The sequence below is a fragment of the Theropithecus gelada genome, chromosome 13, assembly GCF_003255815.1.
Source record: "Theropithecus gelada isolate Dixy chromosome 13, Tgel_1.0, whole genome shotgun sequence".
Classification (NCBI taxonomy): Eukaryota; Metazoa; Chordata; class Mammalia; order Primates; family Cercopithecidae; genus Theropithecus; species Theropithecus gelada.
The window spans coordinates 94787116-94807298 of NC_037681.1; the positions used below are offsets into that span (position 1 = coordinate 94787116).

The following is a 20183-nucleotide window of genomic DNA, read 5'->3' on the forward strand; positions in this document are numbered from 1 at the left end:
ACGGGGTTTCACCATGTTGGTCAAGCTGGTCTCGAACTCCTGACCTTGTGATCCCCCCCCCCCCCCCCCGCCCCTTGGCCTCCCAAAGTGCTGGGATTACAGGTGTGAGCCACCACACCTGGCCTATTCTGTTCTTTAGATCACTATGTTGAGCCCACTCTTAAGAGAAAGACAAATAGGTTCCACGCAGGGAATCAGTGTGTCTAATTTTGAGGTCTCTCCATTCTCACTGACCACTGCCGTCCTGCTGGCCTCTGGGATTCCAAGCTTGGGTGTTTCCTCACCACATCACCTGAAAGCCATCCCTGGGGTGTCTAGCTGTTTCAGAGGTGGCTCAGGCCTTCAGGCATAGTTCTGTTTTGTCCCATCCTTCTCAGCTCTGATACAACTGAGTGACTCTACTCTTTGTAAGAAAGGCAGTTCTCGCTAGGCGCGGTGGCTCAAGCCTGTAATCCCAGCACTTTGGGAGGCCGAGATGGGCGGATCACGAGGTCAGGAGATTGAGACCATCCCAGCTAACACGGTGAAACCCCATCTCTACTAAAAAATACAAAAAACTAGTCAGGCGAGGTGGCGGGCGCCTGTAGTCCCAGCTACTCGGGAGGCTGAGGCAGGAGAATGNGGCGAGGTGGCGGGCGCCTGTAGTCCCAGCTACTCGGGAGGCTGAGGCAGGAGAATGGCGAAAACCCGGGAGGCGGAGCTTGCAGTGAGCTGAGATCCGGCCACTGCACTCCAGCCTGGGCAACAGAGCGAGACTCCATCTCAAAAAAAAAAAAAAAAAAAAAAAAAAGAAAGGCAGTTCTCCCCTGGCAGGTACCAATCCCTCCCAACCCCACTGTGCAGACAGAGAATATGTTACAATTACAAAATGGGGGCACAGTATATGAACAGAATATTTGAAATTTGTTTCTGCCCCCAAAAACCTGGGGCCCAAGGTTGTTATATCTTCATGTCCTCATTTCTTAGGGAGGTACCTTCAGAACCAATAGTGACCGCTAACTTCTCTGGTGGTCGGTTCCTTGAAAGGCAAAGGAGTGTGAGAGAGGAGTGGATGGTCAACCTCCCACTGCCATGGTAACGGGGGTGCTGGCTGATGGGAGCAGAAAATAATTTAATGAAAGGGTGTGGGGGCAGTCACAAGATATCTAGGAACACTGGAGGGCCAGCTGCTGAAAACAGGGACAAGGAAGGCTCCGTGGCTGGAGCCCAAACCACAGACACTGCAACCACCACCACAGACTCCAGAGATAGCAGCTTATAGCACTCCATCAGCTGCCACCACCACCATCCAGAACACCAGATGTTGTAGCCATGGCTGCAGCAGGAATGGATGTCCCACTGTCCCTGCTCCTCAGTGTCGCTTGCTCCCAAGTTCAGGGCAGGTCCATCTGATTGGCTGAGTCTGGAACGTCTGCCTGTGCCTCAGCTGTGAGGGAGGCAGGGAAAGCAAGCCTTTTCAGCTTCTGTCGTGGGAGGTGGGCTCTGCCTCCTACCAAGAATCAAGGGGTGGAGGATCTTCGAACACAGGAAAAGAACCCGGATCCTGGCACCCCCAAATCCTCAGAGTCCATTTCACAGCATAAGAAATTGAGGGTCCCAGATCATTCACGTAAGAAGTTTAGAGGGGGAAGAAAAGAATGATAAAGGAAAAGAACAGCAATAGCAAAGGATCTTTTCTTTGTTTCAGTAAGATGAAGAAGCCTCAGCAGTTTCGTGGGGGGAAGAAACAGGAAAACCTCTTCACAAGACAAAAAGCTGGCACTGCATTCTCTCTCTGTAGCAGCAGGACAGAACTGTCTAAAGACAAGACCCCTTTGGCCCAAGTAAAGGAACCTGAAATATTACTAATGACCCTTCAAAAGCTTCAGTTGTTTGTTTCCTTTAATTAACATCTAAATAGATTATACATCTTCTATAATTATAATATGGAAATGTATATGAGCAAAATATATAAATTTTTTGGTGAATGCTTAGGGAAGAATGATGCTAGTCAAGTTCATCCGAGGTCTTAAGCAGCAGCATCTATGCAGCCAGGGCGTGGTCAGCGTTTGGGGACAGAGGTAAATATCCGCAATCCATGCATCTCTTTGATTTCTTCTTTTAGTGCCTAAGTAAGAAAACAGCATCATCAGTTTTTGTGTATTTGACATTGGTTACAGTAATTCTCTGAGAGTATTTTTATACAGCTCTACATCTGAAGGAGACTTTGTGCTTTGTTTAAGCACTTTTTCCTTTTTCTGAAAAACAATTTTTTTTTAATCAATAATATCTAACATGATTTAAAGATCCAAAAGTACAAAAAGGCATACAGGGAAGTCTCCCTCCTACACCTGTCCATCTTCCCAGTTTCCACCCCCCATTCCCAAAAGAACTGTTGTTAGTTTCTTGTGTATTTTTTTTTTTTTTTGAGTCAGGGTCTTACCCTAGCACCCAAGTTGGAGTGAGGTGGTACAATATTGGCTTACTGCAACCTCCGCCTCCTGGGCTCAAACAATCCTCCTGCTTCAGCTTCCCTAGTAGCTGGGACTACAGGCACAGGCCACCATGCCTGGCTAATTTTTTATTTTTTGTAGAGACAGAGTCTCACTATATTGCCCAGGCTGGTCTTGAACTCCTGGACTGGAGCAATCTGTCTGTCTTGGCTTCCCAAAGTGCTGGAATTACAAGCATGAGCCACCGTGCCTGGCCGGTTTCTTGTGTATCTTTACAGGGATTTAAAAATGCATATTCACCAGGCATATTCAAGCTAATATATTTCACCCCATGATCTTTTAAAACGCAAATGGTTAACATTTCAAACACATTACACTAAGCTTGTCCAACCCACGGCCCAGCCCATGACAGGTTTGAATGTGGCCTAATACAAATTCGTAAAATTTCATAAAACATATTGAGATTAAAAAAAAATTTTTTTTAAAAGCTCATCAGCTATCATTAGTGTTAGTATATTTTATGTGTGGCCCAAGGAAGTCAAAGGATTGGACACCCCTGCTCTACCCCTGCTCTACACTTTGCTCCTCCCCTAAACATCTACCTTGGAGATCTTTCTATGTTAGGCATATATGGGTGTCCTGATTCTTTTTTGCATCAGCATAGTATTCCATTATATGAATGTATTATAACTTTTCAACCTGTCCCCGAGTGAACTTTTATGCTGCTTCCTGTATTTTGTTATTTCGAGCATCAAGCATTCTTTAAAATGAGCTGTTCTTTAAAATCATACCAATTAGCACAAATTCCCCAATGGTCAGAGCAGGAAATAAAGTTTCAAAGGAATTACGGGACTTGTTTTCAGGCTACAAATGGTGTCAGAGCCCAAATCTGAAGGAACCACCAGAGTCAAATAGATATCTGGCCCCTGTAGTGCTGGGAGAGAGGTTACAGAATCAGAGAGGGGCTTGGACCTCTCAAGTTTATAATCAGTACAGAGGAAAAATAAGATCCTTTTATACTAGGCCAAAATCGGATGATCATAGTAGAGTGGACATTTTTCTCTTCCAGTCTGTTTAGTGAGCTCCTTCTCTTGGTAATAATCCCTTTTCTACTTTATTGTACACTTCGGGTGGAACTACCAATTGGTCTGATATTGAGGTCATGATGTGCCACTGGCCCAGCCTATGACTGGACTGGGGTGGCACATGACCCAAATTGGGCCACTTAGAATCTCCCTTGGGATTTTTGAGAGTGGAGCCTTGTGTCTTGGGCCAATATGCTATGATATCAATTGGAGGTGGCCATGGACCATGTTTCCCACCAAGGAGAGAAAGCCTATCTTTAACATGAGAAAAGGAGACCAACACAGGGAAAGAAGCTGAAAGCTGAGAGAGAGAGAGAGAGAGAGAGAGAGAGAGAGAGAGAGAGACAGGAATCTAGATATACCAGAAACCAGATAATTTTGTTACATGGGCCAAATAATTCCCTTTGTTTGCTTATGCTAATTTTAACTTGGTCTCTGTCACTTACAACATAAAGAATCCTAATATATGTGGTCAGGTTTATAGATCCTTAGATACAATCTAGTCCTATCCCTGTATTTTATTAAAAAAAAAAAAAAAATAGAGTCTACTCCTTGCCAAAGTCAGCAGACAAGTGAGTAATGGAATCAGGATATGAACCCAGGTATCCTGAGGTCCTGGCCACACCTGGTTTCCATCATGTTCCTGACATGCCCTGATCCAGGAGCTCCCGTTGTGTTGGGGGACAATGAGCTGCCCCACTTGGCCTACACTGCACACCCTCCAACTCCACAATCAAGTGCAGGGCCCTCAACTCCGCAAACAGGCAGAAATGTCCCTGGAAAAAGCCTCCTATCACTGGGCGAAGGTCCCTGGGCCACTTGCTCTCTGCAGGCATGGAATGCTCCCTAGAGACTGTGTCTGTGCCTGGGCCACAACCAGCCTCTCCTCCTTACGTCGACTTGGCTGGGTGACGTCACACCTTCACGTGACTGACCCTGGACAGAGGAACCTTCTGGGCTTCACCCCCTCAGGCCCTGCACACTCCGCCTCCCTGATGCCTTCTCCCTGCATTCTGTGCAGCCCCTGACGGCTTCCCAATACACACTACAGTCCCTTACAGCCACACAAGGTCTTAGAGATCACCTCAGTCACTCCACAGTTAAGGAAACGGGCCCTGCTGGGGGAAGTGACTTGGCCAAAGTCCCATAGGTAATAAGAAGCAGCTTAGATAAACAATCTTAAGCACCAGCCATGCCCACAGCACTATAGCAGGTGCTGGGGACGCAGAGGAAAAGGCGTGGGAAAGTAATGAAAAAGGCAAGAGAAAGTAGCACAAGTCCAACACCAATGGACTGAATGCGGGCAGCAGTGGACTGCCAGACTCCAGCCCGCACAGCCCTGCTTCTGGTGTTCGAGGTAAGCTACTGCACTGGTGACTAGGGTGGACGCACAAGGGCCGCACACAGGAGGCAGCCCTGGAGCTGGACAGCCAGAAATGGAGCAGGCAAGAGCGACAGGGCATCTGGCCCAGGACAGAAAGTGAGGAGAGGCTGAGAAGCTCCCGTGATTCACTGAGGTAGGCACATGTCAGGGAGACTGAGGCAGATCACATGAAGGATGGTCAATCCCAGGCTAGGAAGACTGGACTGGATTCTGGGCAAGCAGGGGAGCCATGTAAAGGCTCTGAGCTGGGGAAAGACATTGGTGGAGGCGCCTTAGGGGAGGGTAATCCCCAAAGCTGGAAAGAGGCCGGAGGCGGGGAGACGGCAACAACTGTTTAGCAGCTGCCTTCCACGTGGCTGGCACGACGCTGGGCACCTGTGGTCAATGCCTCATGCAATATTTGCCAATATGAGGCTCAGATCTCACCTCTGTCCACCTCAAAAGGCAACTCAGTGCTCACCACAACTACCTACTCTGCCCTTGCTGCCACCTCCCCAGGATGGCAGGAGGACAGGTAGGGAGGTGCTCCTGGTACAGAACCCTCAGTATCTACGCCTCCTGGGGCCTGGCCCACAGCAAATGCCCAGTGAGTATTTCCCAAGAGATGCACTGGGGCCTGGGAGAGGCCAAGCCCCGTGCAGCAGGGTCCCAGAGGAACGAGTCCACTCCTGAGGGTGCCGGCAGGGGGGGCCCCCTCCAGGGAATCCCACAGGGACCGTCTGATGGGAAGCTCAGGAGGGATGCCAGTATCGGATGGGTTGGGTGACATTTTCAGGCCTTTTGGACAGAAAATTCTGATTCTATAGCACCAGGATGAACATTACTACGCACAGGGTGAGTAGGCAAAATAGATGAGGCAAGCTTCACTCCGGCAGGACACCAGCCCCCCACCCAAACAGCCTGAGCATGAGAGCATCTGGATGGGGCATCTACCCCACCCCTACCTCACTCCTGAAGAGACCAGCTGGCCCTGGGAGTGGAGTCCAATTACCGCCTTGCCTTCCCCTTGATTCCAGGTCTCTGCCTTCTCTTAGGGCAGTGCCTGTCAGAATCCCATTCCCAACAGCTGTCCTGAGCAGGGCAGCTCCAGGTCCCGGCTCAGACCCTGCCAGCCAACAGACTTGCTCCTGAAGATTTTCATTTTCATCATTCTCATGCGACTGTCAAAGCCAACATCCCCAAACTTAAATCATCTAAAATTGCCTATGACCAAGTCCATATATTTTAACACAAGTGTCAGCCCCCTAAGAATATACTGTGGCCAGGCTCAGGGGACCCCCTCATGTCAGCTGCCTGCAGACACCCAGTGTGGAGCTGCATGACACCCCAAGTCCTGAGCCAGAAGGGCTGTTCTGACTGGGAGTGGAGGAGAGGCCTCTAGAGTAACTCAGGATGCAGCTGCTCCGGGCGCAGTGGCTCACGCCTGTAATCCCAACACTTAGGGAGGCCGAGGCAGGAAGATCGCCAAAGAGTTGAAGACCAGCCTGAGCAGCATAGTGGAACCTCATCTCTATATAAATATAAAAATGTATATTCTTTTTTTTTTTTTTGAGACGGAGTCTCGCGCTGTGTCACCCAGGCTGGAGTGCAGTGGCGCGATCTCAGCTCACTGCAAGCTGCGCCTCCCAGGTTCACGCCATTCTCCTGCCTCAGCCTCCGAGTAGCTGGGACTACAGGCGCCCACCACCACGCCCGGCTAGTTTTTTTGTATTTTTAGTAGAGACGGGGTTTCACCATGTTAGCCAGGATGGTCTCGATCTCCTGACCTCGTGATCCACCCGCCTCGGCCTCCCAAAGTGCTGGGATTACAGGCTTGAGCCACCGCGCCCGGCCAAAAATGTATATTCTTAAGGCCAGGCATGGTGGCTCATGCCTGTAATCCCAGCACTTTGGGAGGCCGAGGCAGGTGGATCACCTGAAGTCAGGAGTTCGAGACCAGCCTGGTCAACATGGTGAAACCCTGTCTTTACTAAAAATACTAAAATTAGCCGGGCGTGGTGGTGGGCGCCTACAATCCCAGCTACTTGGGAGGCTGAGGCAGGAGAATTGCTTGAACCCAGGAGGCAGAGGTTACAGTGAGCCAAGATAGCGCCACTGTACTCCAGCCTGGGTGACAAAGTGAGACTCCATGGGAATAAAAAAAAAAAAAAAGTATATATTTTTACAAGTGCCCCAATGTCAGGATGTGAGTTCTCCAAAACGGAGCGCCTTTGAGATACTAAAATTTAATTTCTATGGGTAAGCCAATAAGAAAACACAAGCCAACTCTCCTCACTGTCTGCAAACTCTCAAGAGATACTGACTGGGCTCCTTCCATGTGCCAGGTCCTTTGTTAGGTGTGGGGGACACAGCCCCGCCCTGCACTAAGCCTGCTTTCGAGGGGAAATGAAGGACAGTGGCTGGGCTGTCTACTCAGGAAGTGTGAGGAGAGGCACATGTTGCTGTAGGGGACCAGAGGACACTTTAATCCCAAGACCGTGAGCTGACACTCCCCCAAACTGTGGGAATCGCAGCCTTTCCCCACCCCAGACTGCTGCAGCTTCCTTCCAGTGTTGGAGATGACAATGATGGTGATGGTGGTCACATTTATGAAAGGCTTACTCTGTGTCGGGCACTGTTGTCAGTGCTCAATGTGTACTTTATCACGAATCCTCACAGCAACGCTTTGAAGCAAGTACTGTTACTCTCAATTAGGAAACTGAGGCAAAGGGTAGGGTTGAAAAACTTGCTCAAGGTCACATGGCTAGAAAGTAGCAAAGCCCGGCCGGGCGCGGTGGCTCAAGCCTGTAATCCCAGCACTTTGGGAGGCCGAGACGGGCGGATCACGAGGTCAGGAGATCGAGACCATCCTGGCTAACACGGTGAAACCCCGTCTCTACTAAAAATACAAAAAACTAGCCGGGCGAGGTGACGGGCGCCTGTAGTCCCAGCTACTCGGGAGGCTGAGGCAGGAGAATGGCGGGAACCCGGGAGGCAGAGCTTGCAGTGAGCTGAGATCCGGCCACTGCACTCCAGCCTGGGTGACAGAGCCAGACTCTGTCTCAAAAAAAAAAAAAAAAAAAAAGAAAGTAGCAAAGCCCAAATTTGAAAGTGGGAAGTCCAGTTGCAGAATCTGCTTCCTTAGCCACTTGTAACTGTGGCTTCAGGCCAAGGGACACACTCAAATTACCAGCACCCGTGGGTCCAGTCTCACCAGGTGGCTTGTACAGAGATCTGAGAATAAAACCCAAAGTGCCACGGGCTGGGGATCATCTGGGTCAGCCAGGTCTTCCCTGTCTCGTCTTCTACCTTGATTCTGACCCCAGAGATCACATGGGGCTGGAAGAGTTTCCAGGAGGGCTCAGTGATTGGAGCACCCAGCAGACCACCAGCATGCCTTAGGGCTGTAGGGGTCACATCCACTGCAAAGGGCTAGGTTCCATGAGAAACACAAAGATGGATCCCAAAGGGCACTGGTCCACAGAGGGCTGACAGGTTGCAGGGTCAGACAGCAGGAATGTCAGTTTTCAGGACACAAACGGAAACCAGCAACAGCCAAAAAAGGGAGCCAGGGAGGGTGGGGGAAGGGCATTCATTCCCTGCTGGGGAGGGAGGGGAGGCAGCATTTGAGCTGAGTGGAGGACAGAAGGAAGGGCAACCCAGGCAGGAGGTCCATTCTGGGCAAACGCCCAGATAGAGAGAGACCAGCAGGCAGAGGCCGGCTGGGAGGGTGCACACAGAGAAGGGCGGGGGAAATGCGTGAACAGCAGTCTAGGACACCTGAACTTGATGCATGAGAGGCCACCGAACAGATGCTCATTACCAGTGCTGTGCTTTACAAAAATAACACTAGTTCACAATGGCAAGACCTTCCAGAATGATGCCAAACACACCCAGTGAGGGGCAAAGTCATAGGTACAGGAACAAGGGTCAAAGTTGTTATAAGTTCCAATTAAAATAAATATGGATAATATTTAAACTGAGCCTTAGGCTGGTTGACCATGATGTTCCAGAACCCAAATGTTCTGTCACTGGGTCTGGGGCAGCTGCAGCCATTCTCACTCACGCCATGCACCAACTCACCCATCTGTAAAGCGGTCCCAAAGACAGGCCAAAAACCCCTCTTCAGATCTACAAAAACATGCATCTTTTAGCACTGTCTGTGTTTAGATATCCTCATCAATATGTGACAATAACAGTAAACATTAGTAGCATTATATAAGGACATACAAAATCACTATTGGGAGGCCTGGCTTCAATTTTGAATAAAATTCCTATTTGCCACAATGCAGATACTCCCAGATGCAATTTTTCTCAGGTCTTGAGTCCTGTTTCGTGACTGTGGTACTGCATTATTCTTTCCTGCAACTGATAGCAAAAACCACCATCCATGCTTGGCAGGCCCTTTTGGAGGCTGAAGGCCAGTGGCAAGGGGCACTGTTGCCTCTACTGACCTGATTAACCATCTGGTGCTGCTGGACAGTTCTCTTCTCCTTAAATTCTTCTGATTCAATTTTAATTTCATACATCGCCCCACAACCTCCTAAAATAAACACGATTCAAAAGCATTTCAATTATTAAGTCATGGCAGCCATGGTCCCATATGTCCTCGAAGTACTGTACAATCCAAAGGTCTGAATATTATCATTCAGCACAAAGGAAAGTTGCTAAGACCATTAGGAAAAGATCATGGCTTCCAATCTGACCACATGCTCCTCCTGACAGGTTGCCACAATCCAAAATGTGCTCTTCCTTTTGCGAGGCAGCTGCACCACCCAGGGTTATCACTTGCGGGCAGGAAAGATAAGGCATAAAGCATGGACAACCTAGGGAGTGGAGAGTGTTTCCTTTCACGAGGCCAATAAACACCACAGAAGAGGATGAGAAGGATGGAATTTCAGTGTTCCACCTTCCAAAGGACCGATGATCATTTTTTTTGAAGGGCAAAAATACACCACAATTTGGTCTGAAAACTGTGTAATACTATCCAAAGAAAAGAAAGAACCAGGGGAGCATGAGAGCCGGGGACACAGCAAACATGCTATGCCTGGAGCTGCTTGTGGCTACCTCTAGCACTGCTGGGTCCACAGCACAGCATCCAGGGTTTCATCCTGGGTTTTGGGGGAGAACTTTTTGGTGAAGCCCTCGAGCCAGAGCTTGGTGGGCCATCCACCGCCTGCCTGAGCTTTCCTCCACCTGGTTGGAGAGCTGGTGCTGATGAATGACGATAAACACATAGCTCTAGCATGAAATAACACGGGCAAGAAAATGTCCCCTGCATGATTAACACAGCCAGGCCATTGTACGAGAGGTGCACTGTACTCCACAGGCTTTGTTCTGCTTCTTTTTTTTTTGAGATGGAGTCTTGCTCTGTCATCGAGGCTGGAGTGCAGTGGTGCAATCTGGGCTCACTGCAAGCTCTGCCTCCTGGCTTCATGCCATTCTCCTGCCTCAGCCTCCTGAGTAGCTGGGATTACAGGCGCCCGCCACCATGCCCGGCTAAATTTTTTTTTGTATTTTTAGTAGAGACGGGGTTTCACCATGTTAGCCAAGATGGTCTCGATCTCCTGACCTCGTGATCTGCCTATCTCGGCCTCCCAAAGGACTGGGATTACAGGCGTGAGCCACCGCGCCTGGCCTGTTGTTTCTCTTATAATGTTAGAGAGTCCAAGTTTTGGTTAAACCCAGGTTCTCAGCCTCAACTCCCCTTCTGCACTCTGTCCAGGACTGCGCAGAGCCAGAGCTGGATCAAGCTTTAACTCTGCCCTGGGCCTGGGGCAAGTTCAGGACCTGGTAACATCAAGGCCTCAGCATTGTCCCAAGACCCCTGCAAAGCCCTCACCTGATGTACCATTCCAGCAGATTTTTTTTTTTTTTTTGAGACGGAGTTTTGCTCTTGTTGCCCAGGCTGGAGTGCAGTGGTGCAATTTCAGCTCACTGCAACCTCTGCCTCCTGGGTTCAAGCGATTCTCCTGCCTCAGCCTCCCAAGTAGCTGGGATTACAGGCATCCGCCACCATGCCCGGCTAATTTTTTTTTTTTTCTTTTGTATTTCTGTTGAGATGGGGTTTCACCACGTTGGCCAGGCTGGTCTCAAACTCCTGACCTCAGGTATCCACCTGCCTCAGCCTCCCAGAGTGCTGGGATTACAGACATGAGCCACTGTGTCCAGCCCCAGCAGATTTTTTTTTTTTCTGGAGACACAGTCTTACTCTGTCACCCAGGCTGAGTGCAGTGGCACAATCTTGGCTCATTGCAACCTCTGCCTCCTGGGTTCAAGCAAGTCTCCTGCCTCAGCCTCTTGAGTAGCTGGGACTACAGGTGTGCACCACCACGCCCGGCTGATTTTTGTATTTTTAGTAGAGATGGGGTTTCACCATGTTGGCCAGGCTGGTCTTGAACTCCTGACCTCGTGATCCACCTGCCTCAGCCTCCCAAAGTGCTGGGATTATAGGCGTGAACCACTGCGCCCAAACTCCAGCAGATCTTTAGATCATTTTATTCCCTGTAGTTTCCAGAATAGAATCTACTTTCTAAACTTTCTCCCCAATCCTTGGAAATGTTATGTTCTCAGTAAAGTCAGTGAGCCCTTGTGGCAATGCTGAGTGGCAAAGGCTGCTTCTGGGTGTGGAGAGATTCAGGCTGATGCCTACCCAGCGGCCCATGCCACGGGTCGTTCTGTGTGTGTGTGCGTGTGTATGTGTGGAGAAAGGGCCTATCTTCCCCATCCTGCGGGTGCAGAAGTTGCTTCTCCAGCCTGCTCCTAACACACTGCCAGCCTGAACTTCTAGGTGCCAGTGGCCGCCTAAGAAGGACAGAGCTTGGCTGGGGCTGGTAACTGGCCTTAGGCCTTAGAACTCCCCTGAGTCCTGGTTCTGGTTCCAGTTCCATTGTCTCTTCCCTATGAGGAACTGGGCAGTTCCTTTGGCCTCTCTGGGCTCGTTTCTCGGGGAAAGGAAGGCAGCTGAAGAAAACCTTTCTGGGGTCTACTCCAGCTCTGATAGCCTAGGGCGTCAGAAGAATGGGGGAAAATGAAAGCAAAACCTATTGGAAGTCAAATGACAGACTGTGGACCTGAGCTCTGGGGTGACAGAGAGGGACCTTGTCCGAGCTGAGCCAGGCTGGCAACCTTGAGTCCTCCCAACTGCGCCTTGTCCTCAGTTTCCCTCTGATGTTTCTGAATCCTGACTGCCATCCCATGAGGTGGGGGCAGCCGAGCTCCATCTGTCCAGCAGCAACACATCTTGAGAAGCCACTCACCAGCAGCAAGCCCCCTCCTCCAAGCCCCTGACCCTCTGTCCTTCCAAAGGGCAAAATCTTATCAAAGTGCCGTGGGAAGAATGAGAGAAACCTTACCTGAAATGTCAGTGACTTTTATAGTTGTAGCTCGTGGAAACTTTTCTTTGAGAATTTGGGTCACTCTGAGCTCCCCCTCAGTCTGGGTGGCAAACATCCGATGGTGAAGTGGAAGCTGCCACAGAACAGAGAGGAAGGTCAGGGCAAAGGAAGATGCTGCTGCCCCGAGCTGGGCCACTGTGCAGGGCTGCCTGCCATTCCCCTGCAAGGCAGGCCCCTGAGCCCTCGCCAGCATAGCCATGGGTTATGTCAGAGGGGCTCTGTGGTATCAGGAGTCCATGTAAGTGCCCTGGAACACAGAATAAACTTTTATTGGCGGGGAGAGGATGATTGTTAATAACTCAATTTGACTCCAGAGACAAGAGGCCCCAAACCTAATTCAAGAGATGTTCGATTCCTCATGATAATGTCGTGTGACACTATTATGCCGATAGTTTTATAGGTAAGGAAACTGAGGCACACAGTAATGTGCCCAAGGTAGAATTCGTTAAGAAGATAGAGCCAGAAAAGCTAGACAACCTGCCTCAGATCCATACCACTAGGTCATTCAGCATCTACTGCCCTGGATGGTGGGGCCAAATTCCACACTCCCATCTCCTTTAGGCCTGATTAACATGTCTTGCCCTCCCCAGTGGGATGTGACCTCACAGCCCAGTGCTCAATTAGCCAGCTATTCTTCATCATGTACTCCTTCTCACTGGGGAGCAAAGTCAGAATTCTATGAAAGAACCTGAAGAAGGAACATCTGTAGGTTGTTTACCACTGGCAACAACACCCCTTCCCCAATGGCTACCATGGGGAACCTATGGTTGTGTCTTTTTTGGAGACAGAGTTTTGCTCTGTTACCCAGGCTGGAGTGCAGTGGCACGATCTCAGCTCACTGCAACCTCCACCTCCCAGGTTCAAGTGATTTTCCTGCCCCAGCCTCCTGAATAGCTGGGATTCCAGGCACCCACCATCATGCTAGGCAAATTTTTGAATTTTTAATAGAGACAAGGTTTCACCATGTTGGCCTGGCTGGTCTTGAACCCCTGACCTCAGGTTATCCACCCACCTCAACCTCCCAAAATGCTAGGATTACAGGCGTGAGCCACCGCGCCTGGCCAGGGGAGCCCGTGTTTCTGATGGAACACATCTCAACATTTAGTAGTGAAGGAGCAGAAAAGCAGGTCGGCAGTCACTTGGCTGGGCTGAGTGCATGCTGAAAAGGCAGACTGGGAATGGAGTGTGGCAGGCCTTGAATGCCAGGCTAAATATTGTGGACTGTATCAGACAGGAGATGGGACTCCAGGTGATGGAACCCAGTCTCATGGTACCAAAGTAACCTGCAGGAAACAGTGCCTTCAGGAGTGAGTCAGGAGAGATGCCCAAGTAAGAGGCATTACAATGACGGAAGCACTGGGCACTGGTCCCTGACTAGACGTAGATGACAGGTTGGAGGACACCAGGGCCGTTCATGGGTGCTGGTGCTGAAGGTCCCACCCCTCTACCCCTCAGTCCTTCCTGATAGCTCAGAGCAGGGTCCTGTGTCACAGAATCTCAGAGCACCACTCCTTTAAAATGAGCTGTGCACTGGCTCTCTCACCACTGGTCTTACAGGCCAGAAATGAGTCCGGCAGCATCCCAGAGCTGACCCCAGGGCAGGCTCTCAGAGGCACTTGGTGCTGGATGAATGAATGAGCAGGGGAAGAACTATTCAATTAGGGACAGAAATGCAGGACAGGAGAAAGGCCCAGAGTGTGATGGTCTGTATGGAGGGACAGAAACTTGATGTTCAGAGGCTGGGCAGGATTGCTGGGAGTGAGGGTGGGATGGAGCTGCTTCTGGGGGCACAATCTTGGGGGTAAAGGCGGAGAGTAACCAGATGGCAGGCAGAATCGGCAGCTACTAAGGGGTGAGAGTGGTGAGCGTTGCAGAATCCTTGGGAGAAGCCTTTTATCTTAGTGGATCTGTGGGCAGCGGCCTTTAGTGGAACAATCAACTGACATCCCCAGATGATCACTGTCCACGCTGAAAGTCACCGCAGTGGAAGAACTTCTTTTCATGCACAGGAGAAGCAGGTTCAGAACCAGGGGAGAAGGAAAATGAAAGGAAAGAGAAAGAAGGGTATGAGCTGAAGCAAAGGATGGATCAGAAACGGGGAGAGATTAGGACAGCGCGTGGGAAGTGCCCCCTGCTTGGGTTCTGCTCCGGTAGTGTGGGATTTGGAAGAGGATCAAGGTCAGAGGTCCAGTCGACCTTCCCAAGGCCCCGGCCCCGCTGCAGTCCCCCGCACCCACGCCTTGACTCTGGGGCTATGACTCCTCTCTTCTGCTCCGTAAATCAATCCTTTGCCCGCTGTACTATGACTGTTCATGTGTTCGTCCGTCTGACCTTCAACCTCCACCCAGCTCGGGAGCTCCCCCAGAGCGCGCCGGAGCTTGAAATTTCGAATGCCGTTATCGCTGAGTGAATGAATGAACGAAAGAATGAATGAATGAGAGAAAGGAAGAGGAGCCCCCCATTGCAGGTGCTGCGCGCGCCCTCCGGGAGCTGTTCCTCAAGCCCCGACAGCCGCCGGACCCGCGGTCCCTCCGCAGCTCCCGTCCCGGGGAGAGCAGCCCCGACCCTGCCCGCACTCACCCCGCGGATCCTGCGAAGCAGAGGCGCTGCCGCGGCCCGGCTCCATGCCGCCATGCCCGGCCGACGCGACCCGCCGCCCGAGGTCACTGTATGCCCGAAAGACGCGGAGCCGGGAACCGAGAGCCGCCGCCTTGGGAGAGGCTGCCCCCTGCCGCCCGGAGGCCATCAGCCTCCAGGCCCCGCCCCAGTCCTCAAGGCCCCGCCCCAGAGGCCTCCTGTCGCCTGGCTCCGCCCCCGGAGGCTGCCGGCCTCCCGGCCCCGCCCAGGCCTCCCCTGGCCCTGGCTGACTAGCCACCACCGACACCGCAGCGCCTGCCGGCCTCGGGGCCCCGCCCTCTGCCTTCGCTCGCGCCGCGCTCCTTCAGCCTCCCCAGGGCCTGTTTCACGGATGGGGTCCCCTTGCCCGCGTGAATATCTTCCTCCTCAGCTCGGAAACACTCTAAGGTCTCAGCGACCGATACTGGCCTTCCCTCATCCGAATACCCCTCGTGCCCCGATGTACTTTTCCATTCCCACTCCACATGTTGGCAGCTTAGCTTCTAAGCTGAGGAGCTTGGCCTTCGCTCCAGGTGCTGGAAGGATTTGATTCGCAGTTTACAAAGATCGCTCTGCTCCTGTGAGGAGGGCGTGTAGGGGCTGCAACCAGAGACACAGTCAGAAGCTCCGAGGCTACAGCGATGGTCCAGGTGAGAATGGAGGTGCCTAACTAAACCAGTGGCGGGAGGGATGGAAGAATGAACTGAGACACTTGGGAGGTGAATGGAATCCAGCGATTACATGTGGGAGTGAGGGTGGGAAAGGTATCTGATATGACTCCCGTTTCTGGCTTGGACAATGACTTGGATGGAGGGTTAGGTGGGAGCTGAGTAGAGTCCACGAACAGTTTTTAATTTGCCTGAGTTTAAGGTGCCACAGGACACAGCCTAACAGAGGCCCAGGTTGGAGCCATGGACCATGGAGTCATGAGAATGGAAGGGAAGCTGACGCCATGTGGGATGGGGTAGAACTGTCCGCAAATTCGTCCCGCCTCTGGAGTCTTCAGACCAGTCAAGACCGAAATTGAACCAAGCCTCTCCTCTCTATAGCTGTTATTTGTTTGCAGCACGTGGTCAGGTGGCACCCTGCAGGATTTATCAGCTTTTTGCCAACATTCTGGCCTATGCAATCAATACGTCCCTTCAGCGTTGCACTTGGTTGGATTGGACCTACAGTTGTTCTATATGGATATTATCTAAATTATTTATTACAGTATTAGCTGACTCCTATCTTCTGGCCTTCAGAATTTCTCCTTTGGATCAATTACTAGCCTGTCTTACATTTTCTACTTCATTCCTTTAAAATGTTTACAGATGATTTGCTAACTTCTAAGTTTTCTTCATTGCGGTCAATGATGCAATTTAAACTGTCAAAAAATGTTTTTTCTCAAGCAGGGTAGTAGTGGTAAACCATTCCCTTGCTCTTCAGACAGCATGGTTTAGATGAGGCACACCCATCCCCAGCTCTAGGAATGTAAACAGGACCCAAGTCTGGCTAATCAGAGATTGGCTTAGGGTTGGCCCCATGATCTGAGCCAGACCAATGAGAGTTGGTAGAGGGACTTTTCTGGAACTAAAGAAATGGATCCTGGCGGGGCATGGTGACTCATGCCTGTAATCCCAGCACTTTGGGAGGCCGAGGCAGGTGGATCATCTGAGGTCGGGAGTTCGAGACCAGCCTGACCAACATGGTGAAACCCCGTCTCTACTAAAAATACAAAATTAGCCGGGCGTGGTGGTGCATGCCTGTAATCCCAGCTACTCAGGAGGCCGAGGCAGGAGAATTGCTTGAACCCGGGAGGCGGCGGTTGCAGTGAGCCAAGATGGCGCCATTGCACTCTAGCCTGGGCGACAGAGCGAATCTCTGTCTCAAAGAAAAAAAAAAAAAATGGATCGTTTTCTTTTGCAACTTCTGTTTTAGAATCGGGATATATATGCAGGCTTGTTACGGAGGTATATTGCTTTTGCAACTTGTAGTTTAGAATCGGGGTATATATGCAGGCTTATTACAGAGGTATATAGCTTTTGCAACTTCTAGTTTAGAATCAGGGGGTATATATGCAGGCTTGTTACAGAGGTATATTGCATGGTGCTGAGGTTGGGAGTATGAACGAATCCGTCCTTCAGGTAATGAGCATAGTACCCAACAGGTAGTTTCAACCCTTACCCCCTTCCTCCTTCCCCGTCTTGTGTTCCCCAGTGTCTGTTGTTCCCAGACACTGATCTTTTTCTGCTATGTTGCTAAGCTGGTAGAAAGGCTGGAGTTGCTGGCAACCATCTTTGCAACAATGCAGGGAGAGCTACTTTGGAAATGAAGCAAGACAAAGAAGAAAATAGATAAAAGGAAACAAATGTTTGACTTTGCTTGTACAGCTGGAAACCAGCAATGCTGGAAATAAGCACTATAGGCAGTTTAATGGGTTTGTCACTTGTAACCAAGTGACCCATGGCAAGCTCACAGATTTGTATTGGCAGAATTCCTCCTTTTATTTAAAATGGTACTTTTGGCCAGGCAAGGTGGCTCACACCTGTAATCCAAGCACTTTGGGAGGTCGAGGCGTGCGGATCACCCGAGGTCAGGAGTTCGAGAACAGCCTGGCCAACATGGCAAAACCCCGTCTCTACTAAAAATACAAACCATTAGCTGGCTGCGGTGGCCTTTCTACCAGTTTTTTGTCTCCAAAAAAAAAAAAGGTACTTTTGCTTATCTCTAACCTTCCTCTTCCCCATAATTTAACAATTGTCCATACTATCTGTTACTCTGAGTTGCTCTCTGCCCCATTCTCCCCCTCTTATCCTCAGTTTCCCCTAGACTGTCAGAGCCACCTGAAATGAAAACATTTAGGTCGGGCATAGTGGTTCATGCCTGTAATCCCAGCACTTTGGGAGGCTGAGGCGGGTGGATCACCTGAGGTCAGGAGTTCGAGACCACCCTGGCCAACATGATGAAACCCCATCTCTACTGAAAATACAAAAACTAGCCAGGCATGGTGGCGCATGCCTCTACTCGCAGCTACTCGGGAGGCTGAGGCAGGAGAATCACTTGAACCTGGGAGGCAGGGGTTGCAGTGAGCCGAGATTGAGCCACTGCACTCCAGCCTGGGCAATAGAGTGAGACTTTGTCTCAAATAAATAAAATGAAATAAAATGAAAACATTTACCACTTGAAATCCTTCAGATTCCCCATCACCTACCTACAGGCAAAACTCCCAAATTCTTTTGTATGATTTAACCACTATCCGCCTGTCCAACTGAAATCTACCCTCTACTAATATTATACTTGCACCTCCCTGCATAAGCTATGCTACAAGTTTGGTTATGCAGTTGCCCATCTTTTAAGGTTCAAGCCTTGTCTTCTCCAAAGAGCCACCTCTGACTGCCTCACAGTAAGCTTAGAGCCCGCAACTTACCTGTAACTTTTGTTGCACTTGTGGCCTTTTACAACTATGAATTTATGTATGTGTCTGTTCTCACTGGTTTATAAGCTCCATGAGGATAGAGCCTTCCTTGAGTCATCTGTCAACAGCCCAATATGGGACAAAAAGTGCATGCACTGTGATTACTGAACAGAACTGAGAGAGGCTAAGCAATTTGCGCTCCACAGGTTTAAGTCTGAACTCTTCTAGAAAAGGATTTGCGGGATGATCTGACCAATCTTGGGCTTCCAAATTAGTTCCAACAGTTCCAGTATTTTTTTTCTGACAGAAGCAAATAAGTTTTACTTTATGATTAAAACAAGTGAAATGCATTTAGTCCCAGGAAATGTCAATCCTTTCTGCATCTTACTTTTTTTGCTGTGACCTTGAGATTCTCTTGTTCTCTTCAGTTGTATTGGTCCATGATCACTCATAGCTTTCATACATATATATACATGTGAAACTCAGAAAATTCATTAGGTAGGAACTCTTTGGATGCATCTCCTTTTTTAACTTCATTGGGATGATTTTTCTTTTTTTATTTTATATTATTATTATACTTTAAGTTCTAGGGTACATGTGCATAACGTGCAGGTTTGTTACATATGTATACTTGTGCCATGTTGCTGTGCTGCACCCATCAACTCGTCATTTACATCAGGTATAACTCCCAACGCAATCCCTCCCCCCTCCCCCCGGGGTGATTTTTCATTGCACCATCATTTTATTTTATAGAGCTTCCTAGCACTGCTGAGCATGCAGAATTTTTGCAAATGCAATCCAAAGACTTGCTATATACTAGCTATTTGAACTTGTCTGAGCTTATGTGGCATGGTCTAAAGAATACTGAAATATTTCTGGCATACCTCTTAATTGCAATCACTTTCTCCAGGTTGCTTTATGGATTAAATGAGATAACCTACTAAAGGACTCCAGTAAAAAGCTAAAAAGGTAGCTAGCTTTTGAGGTGCTGTGGCAGAGACTGGCATCTAGTGGCCAGTGATAATGGTGCAGGATAGTGTCTGCACCTAAGTAGGGATAGTGCCTGCACCTAAGTAGGGATAGTGCAGGCTGTAATGTCCATACCTAGTGGGGACATCAATGGGGTATTTGTCAGAGATGCTCCATGGCATAGTTTGGACATTGTTTCTGACTGTGCAGGTTCAAACCCAGAGTCTGGCTCTCCCAAAGATTATCTGAGTTATTCTATTATTTTATAAAGTTTGAAACAGCCATTAGATACCCTTACAAACTTATCATTTTTGTGATGATTTTAAGCCTACTGAAAATGTCAAAAGAAATCCAAAACTGCTAGTTTACCCATAGCTTATACAAAATTAGTATTAACTAGGCCAGGTGTGGTGGCTCATGCCTGTAATCCCAGCACTTTGGGGCCAGGGCAGGCAGCTTACTTGAACTCAGGAGTTCGAGACCAGCCTGGGCAATATGGCAAAACCTCATCTTTACAAAAATTATAAAAAATTAGCCGGGCATGATGGTGCGTGCCTGTTTTCCCAGCTACTCGGGAGGCTGAGACAGGAGGATCACTTGAGCCTGGGAGGTGGAGGTTGCAGTGAGCCAAGATTGTGCCACTGCACTCCAACCTGGGCAACAGAGACCCCATCTCAAAAAAATAAAATCAGTGTTAACTTGTACTATTTAGCCACATTCATTAAGTTTTTAATTTTAACTCTACTATCTCACAACCAGGAATGTACAAGAGATCTGGAGCCTGATTCACATGGCAGGAAGGAGACCACGTATTTTTGTTTGGGATGGGTTTTAGCCACTATCAGAGGAATAGTTTGTTTCTTAGGGGTTGGGTCCTAGTAGTCTGATACTTAGTTCATTTAGGAACGTCCTTTTTTAAGGGCT

General features: G+C 49.5%; 1 protein-coding gene and 1 long non-coding RNA gene across 4 annotated transcripts; one reads left to right on the top strand and one right to left on the bottom strand.

Moving 5' to 3' along the window:
- Nucleotides 1-1863: 1863 nt before the first annotated feature.
- On the bottom strand, nucleotides 1864-14948 carry BOLA3 (bolA family member 3). Of its 3 annotated transcripts, XM_025354192.1 has the most exons (4): nucleotides 14858-14948; nucleotides 12236-12350; nucleotides 9335-9423; nucleotides 1864-2107 (listed from the first exon to the last, which is right to left on the bottom strand). In XM_025354192.1, the coding sequence occupies exons 1-4, from the start codon at nucleotides 14909-14911 to the stop codon at nucleotides 2042-2044; spliced, it is 324 nt and encodes a 107-aa protein (XP_025209977.1). In that variant the 5' UTR covers nucleotides 14912-14948; the 3' UTR covers nucleotides 1864-2041. The 3 variants fall into 3 exon arrangements, with proteins under 3 accessions (XP_025209977.1, XP_025209978.1, XP_025209976.1); XM_025354193.1 differs by lacking the exon at nucleotides 9335-9423; XM_025354191.1 differs by lacking the exon at nucleotides 14858-14948 and having other exon boundaries at nucleotides 12236-12553.
- A 167-nt stretch (nucleotides 14949-15115) lies between these two features.
- LOC112604986 lies at nucleotides 15116-16210 on the top strand. The gene is made up of 2 exons (XR_003115319.1): nucleotides 15116-15543; nucleotides 15764-16210. It is a non-coding gene; the product is annotated as an uncharacterized LOC112604986 (long non-coding RNA).
- Nucleotides 16211-20183: the final 3973 nt, after the last annotated feature.

Excerpts from the sequence above, each read along its gene's own strand:
- BOLA3 (XM_025354191.1), bottom strand. The coding sequence starts at position 12,476 with ATGGCTATGCTGGCGAGGGCTCAGGGGCCTGCCTTGCAGGGGAATGGC. Across the intron at positions 9,424-12,235 it reads AAAAGTCACTGACATTTCAG|GAGGTTGTGGGGCGATGTAT; the intron begins GTAAGGTTTCTC and ends TGTTTATTTTAG. Across the intron at positions 2,108-9,334 it reads AGCACCAGATGGTTAATCAG|GCACTAAAAGAAGAAATCAA; the intron begins GTCAGTAGAGGC and ends TTTCTTACTTAG.